Source organism: Notothenia coriiceps, unplaced genomic scaffold, assembly GCF_000735185.1.
Source record: "Notothenia coriiceps isolate Sejong01 unplaced genomic scaffold, NC01 NC01_scaffold00025662, whole genome shotgun sequence".
NCBI lineage: Eukaryota > Metazoa > Chordata > Actinopteri > Perciformes > Nototheniidae > Notothenia > Notothenia coriiceps.
The window spans coordinates 1-4,916 of record NW_011358363.1 but is presented as its reverse complement, the minus strand read 5'-3'; the positions used below and the strand labels follow the sequence as shown (position 1 = coordinate 4,916).

The 4,916-nt window shown below is 44.7% G+C and overlaps 1 protein-coding gene across 1 annotated transcript; it reads left to right on the top strand.

Moving 5' to 3' along the window:
• Positions 1-1,101: 1,101 nt before the first annotated feature.
• LOC104956240 (semaphorin-6A-like) lies at positions 1,102-4,865 on the top strand. Its single transcript, XM_010783708.1, has 3 exons — positions 1,102-1,331; positions 1,770-1,901; positions 2,640-4,865. The coding sequence occupies exons 1-3, from the start codon at positions 1,110-1,112 to the stop codon at positions 3,882-3,884; spliced, it is 1,599 nt and encodes a 532-aa protein (XP_010782010.1). The 5' UTR covers positions 1,102-1,109; the 3' UTR covers positions 3,885-4,865.
• Positions 4,866-4,916: the final 51 nt, after the last annotated feature.

Below are 4,916 nucleotides of genomic sequence, written 5' to 3'. Positions count from 1 at the left end.
CTTGACCCTGGTGGTGGTGAATGGATAGTTGGGGTCGGTCTGAAGGGGAGTGGCTTAGCTTGACCCTGGATTCAGAGGGACAGGAGGTGAAAAGGGGTGGAGGAGGGTTGCGTCGAGTCACCTGAAATGACAGCTGTCAGAGGGGGGAGCAGATTTAAAAGGTTTAGCGGAGCGCTATGATAGGCTTGTGAGAATAGAGCGAAGTGATTGGTTTAGCTGGGGAGTGACGCCCCCTATCACTTATTGAGAGGAGAGAGAGTAGTAACATAGACATAATGAATAAGTAAAGACGGTCTTCCTGGTTGAACTTGTACTGAGCTTCATACAGCAGACTGTGTCTTTTCTTCATTTTCTTTCGCCTTCTGCTCTCTCTCTCTCTGGTGTGTGTGTGTGTGTGTGTGTGTGTGTGTGTGTGTGTGTGTGTGTGTGTGTGTGTGTGTGTGTGTGTGTGTGTTAGAGATGCTGTATCTGGACCTGACAAGCAATAATCACTTTCATCCCCTCTCTCCTTCATCTCTCCTTCCTCCTCGTCTCTCTGCTGCTCCTCTCTTTCTTCACATGTCAGCGTCCTCCTCATTTACTTCCTGTCTTCTTCTGTTGTTCCCTTTAGTGTTTACTTCCTGCCTGTCTTCTTCTGCTGTTCCCTTTAGTGTTTACTTCCTGCCTGTCTTCTTATGCTGTTCCCTTTAGTGTTTACTTCCTGTTAGTGTTTACTACCCTTCTGTCTTTTAACCTCTTTCGTTCTCTTCTTCAATTTTTTTTTTCTTTACTGGGGAGAGTTTAGGCCTCATGAGTCTAAAATTTCAATTTCAGCACAAAAATCCCAGTTTGATGACATAATAATGCACAAATTCTTACTGTTGCTTGATAACACTGCACATGGCCCCTTGATCAGAGTTCTTATCGTTCTGTTCTTTCTCAATAGCAGAATGTCCATATCAAATCTGAATCAAGTATTGTAATAATTACGTATATACAGTAACTACGCCATGCACCATCCAAACTAATGTTTGTTTGGAAATATTCCTGAAGGTGCAAGTATTGACTAATCTTGAACTATGTTAAGTGGAAAGTGTTTTGTGTCTTCAGGTGTACGTGGTTTTCCAGAGATGGAGCATGCTGCTGCTAACGTCCACTACACCCTGCTGCTGGCCTGCGTGTTGGCGGCCTTCTCGCTGGGCGCCATCTTGTCGGGCTTCCTGGTGTCGTGGTACTGCAGCCGCAGCGCCACTCAGCAGGCCAGGAGGATGGGGAAAGACCCCGAGGTCCCGCACACCTTATCTCTACGGTCCCTCGCCAAGCTCAACGGACTGCTGGACGGACAGAAAAAGGTAGGGGGACTCGTTGCATATAGATAATGTATGAAAAGAGAATGCCCTGTCATAAACCAGTATCTGAATGGGTAAAAAGGCTTTAATGGTTAACTGCTACCAGAACATGGGTATAATAACTATATATATATATGTATATATAACTCAACAGCGTCACACAGAAACAAAATAGTGATAGGAATGACCTTTATGTCAACCACAGCGGGTTGGGTGACGAGCTGGTAAGTGTTGTAAAGTTTGGTTAACAACTCTGAAGACGGTAGGTCAGGGAAAACACAGACTTTGACATAAAACTTTGTCAATTTAAACAATTTTCTTTGCAATGCAGCAGAACTGCAAAGTTTGTCAGCCTAGGCTTTTTTTATAAATAGAAAAGGATTTAAATCACAAAACAAATGATCAGGTTTCTTATGCTCTTCTTCTTTTGTCATCTGGCAGGAGGACAAACATGACGTGTCCATCCTGAAGATGTACAACTCCTTTATCTCCAACGGCGGCGCAGAGCCTCACCTCAACACCCGTGCGCACCCGGGCCTGCCGCTGGGAGACCCCGAGCTCAGCCTCTCCCAGGTAGGACAGCCTGCTTACACAAGCACTACAAAGAGGACTTTTTGGCCCCTATCTTCAAGCTTCCTATAGCTTGTTGGGGACTCCCAATTAACACGTCCCCATTGTGTCATATGATTGAACTTGAATTTTTATTTAAACTTGTGAATTAAAAAAATAAATAAAATGAAAAATGTTATTACATTTAACTGAAAGGAGCACTCCAGTGATGTTACACTTAAAGGTCCTCCAGAATCTTTGGGAGCAGTCCTGTGTTATCAGAAAGAAATGACTGAATCACAATTGTTCAGCCTGTGTCAAAAAGGTTACAAATGAAGAGGATTAATATTATGTTGAAAAAATAATAACTATTTAAAAAGTCAGAAGTTGAAATGTCATAGAAAGTCATTAAAGAAGTCATAGTATAATAGGTCATAAAACGTCTTAAAATAATTTGTTATAATATCCTAGTTTGGTATGTCATTGAATATTAAAATAAATGTTGTTACATACCATGTCATAGTTTTATTATTCATTAAAACGTGATAAGATTATTAAAAAGTAATATCAAATTTCATTCAAAAGTAAAAAGTCATGGTGTAGGATGCTATAAAAAAAGGTCTGCATGGTGTCTTATAGAACATATGAAAAGAAGTGTTCTACAAAAAAAGGATAATTCCTTTTTCCTGTAATGCATTTAGACAGAAACAAGATGGTCTTATTAATGTGTCATTTCTAATAATGGGTATAATCTCTGTTAAGTCTCTGTCTCAGGGAGATGGAGATATGTCCGGCCTGCCCACGCCTGTCTCCACCCCCGAGCTCCCCATCAAGAACATGAAGGCCCTGCGGCACCATCAGTATGAGAGGAACCAGAATTGCAACAACGCGGCGGACAGCAGCCACAAATCTACGCCGTGTGGCTCCACATCCAGTCTGGGTTTCATGGCTGTTGTCAGCAACTCTATGACACAGCAGGTGTTCCCCTGCTCTCATCACCATGGCAACAGTTTGAACAATGTAGCAGCACATGGAGCCGCTACCTCTTCAACTTCACTGCATCTGCCTGATGAAAGGAACATCTTGAATGATGAGCAGGCAGCAGAAGGCGGAGGACTACCTCATCACCACCTCTCCCAGCAGTCCCTGCCCCAGAGAGGGGGGGGGCAGTCCGCGCTGGACGAGCTCCTCAAACACATCCACGAGGTGAGCGCGTCAGGAACCGGTGGCATCAAGGTGCTCACCTCCACGTCCTCATCTGGAGAACATCATCTTAATCACCACCCTTATTATAATAATAATCCCCAGAGCCAGACCAGCACCCACTACTACAGCCACAGCCATCACCATAGCAACCACCACAACAATAACAGCAGCAACGGCGTTCACCATCAGCAGCAGCAGCAGATCCCTGAGAACGACCCAGCTCCATATTACAGCACCTCCACTCTGCCTAGGGATGCTCCCACTCAGAACTCCTCCTCTTCTGCTTCTTCTTTCTCGTCATCCTTTGACAACCCCACCTCTTCCACCTCCATCCAGTCATCCAACTCTACTTCCTCCTCAACGGCACTCCAGCAGCAGGTGATTCCAGAAAGACCAAGAAGAACAAGTGTCTCAGTCACACGCCACCACTCCCAGCGCCACTTGCTCATCAAGATGGGCAGCGGGGGCCGTGCTGTGCCGCGTCACCACAGCTTCAACCAACGGACGCCGCAGCAGGCACACTTTTTGGCCAGGATGAACACCAACAGCAGCAGCAACGGCCCTCCAGGCGACAGCATGGCGGCTGGCATGAGCAGAAATACCAGCTGCGAGAGGCAGGGGCCTCCAGTCGCCAGCGCCTGCCTTACGCGGCAGCACAGTTACAGTGAAGGGCCACATGTGCAGCGGGCAGCAACCGTCCAGAGAACACTCTCGCTTAAACCCGAGGTCCCGCTAAAACCGCTGTTCCTTCCAAACACAGCGACATCATCAATGGCAGAGGCGGGAACATTCAAATGCTGAGACTGTAGGAGGCTTCTTCAGTCAGCACTTTGAATTGTCTGCAGGGATTGTGAGAAATTGCTAAATTGATGCAACGAAAGACTCAAGAGTCCTAATTAAAACCCCTTAAGTTGTGGTTATTTTGCCGTTGCTTCTCTTAGTCCAAACCCCAGCACTGTGACTGCTTTGCTCACAAAGAAGAGACTATGAGGATCGACTGACAAACAAGATCTTCAAATAAAGCACGAGGGGACTGCTAATGGCAACCTTCTCCTCACCACAGACTGCGGATAAAAACTGGCGGGACTGAAAAACATTCCAGAAGCAGGGTGAAAGATGTTAATGATTTAAAAGGAGTCCTTAATAAAAATCCATGATTAATGCAGTTTTCTTATGAGCGCTTTGATATGCTGTCCGGATCGCACCTTGGCACAGCGCCGGATTTGATTTGCAAAGATTAATAAAGCAGGGAATTGTACTGTTGCGGACCTAACATGAACTGAATCTGGGACTGTGGGAGTGTTCACTCTCCTTTTCTGTGATTAAACGAGTACAAACCCAGAAAAAAAACACTGAAATTAGGTTTTTGTTATCATGTTCGATGGAGCTTTCAGAACATCAACACATCAGCATAGGAAAAAGACGGTTCTGCTTCATGAGCTGTAGTCAAAAATGTAAATATGGGGATCCAGTTAAGAGCAGCTGCCACTGATAGTACATAGTGAGTCCATATTGGGATCTGAGACACAATTACAACCTAAATGGACTGTTGGATGTTAACTTAAAGGGGACCTATCATGCAAAATGCACTTTTTGTATGTCTTTTATACATAAATATGTGTCCCCGGTGTGGAGATTTGTCACATTTTTCATGGGCGCAACCCATACTCAGCTCTGCTGCTCATCCCACAAATGCATGTTCGTCACAATTGTGGCACCATTTAAAAGGGAAATAAACAGGTTTTCCAATGGTATAAGATGTATTGCCAAGAAGCATTGTTACAACAAAGAAATAATCTACCAAACACAGATTTCCTTACTTTTTGTGTTTAC

Excerpts from the sequence above, each read along its gene's own strand:
- LOC104956240 (XM_010783708.1), top strand. The coding sequence starts at position 1,110 with ATGGAGCATGCTGCTGCTAACGTCCACTACACCCTGCTGCTGGCCTGC. Across the intron at positions 1,332-1,769 it reads TGCTGGACGGACAGAAAAAG|GAGGACAAACATGACGTGTC; the intron begins GTAGGGGGACTC and ends GTCATCTGGCAG. Across the intron at positions 1,902-2,639 it reads CCGAGCTCAGCCTCTCCCAG|TCTCTGTCTCAGGGAGATGG; the intron begins GTAGGACAGCCT and ends ATCTCTGTTAAG.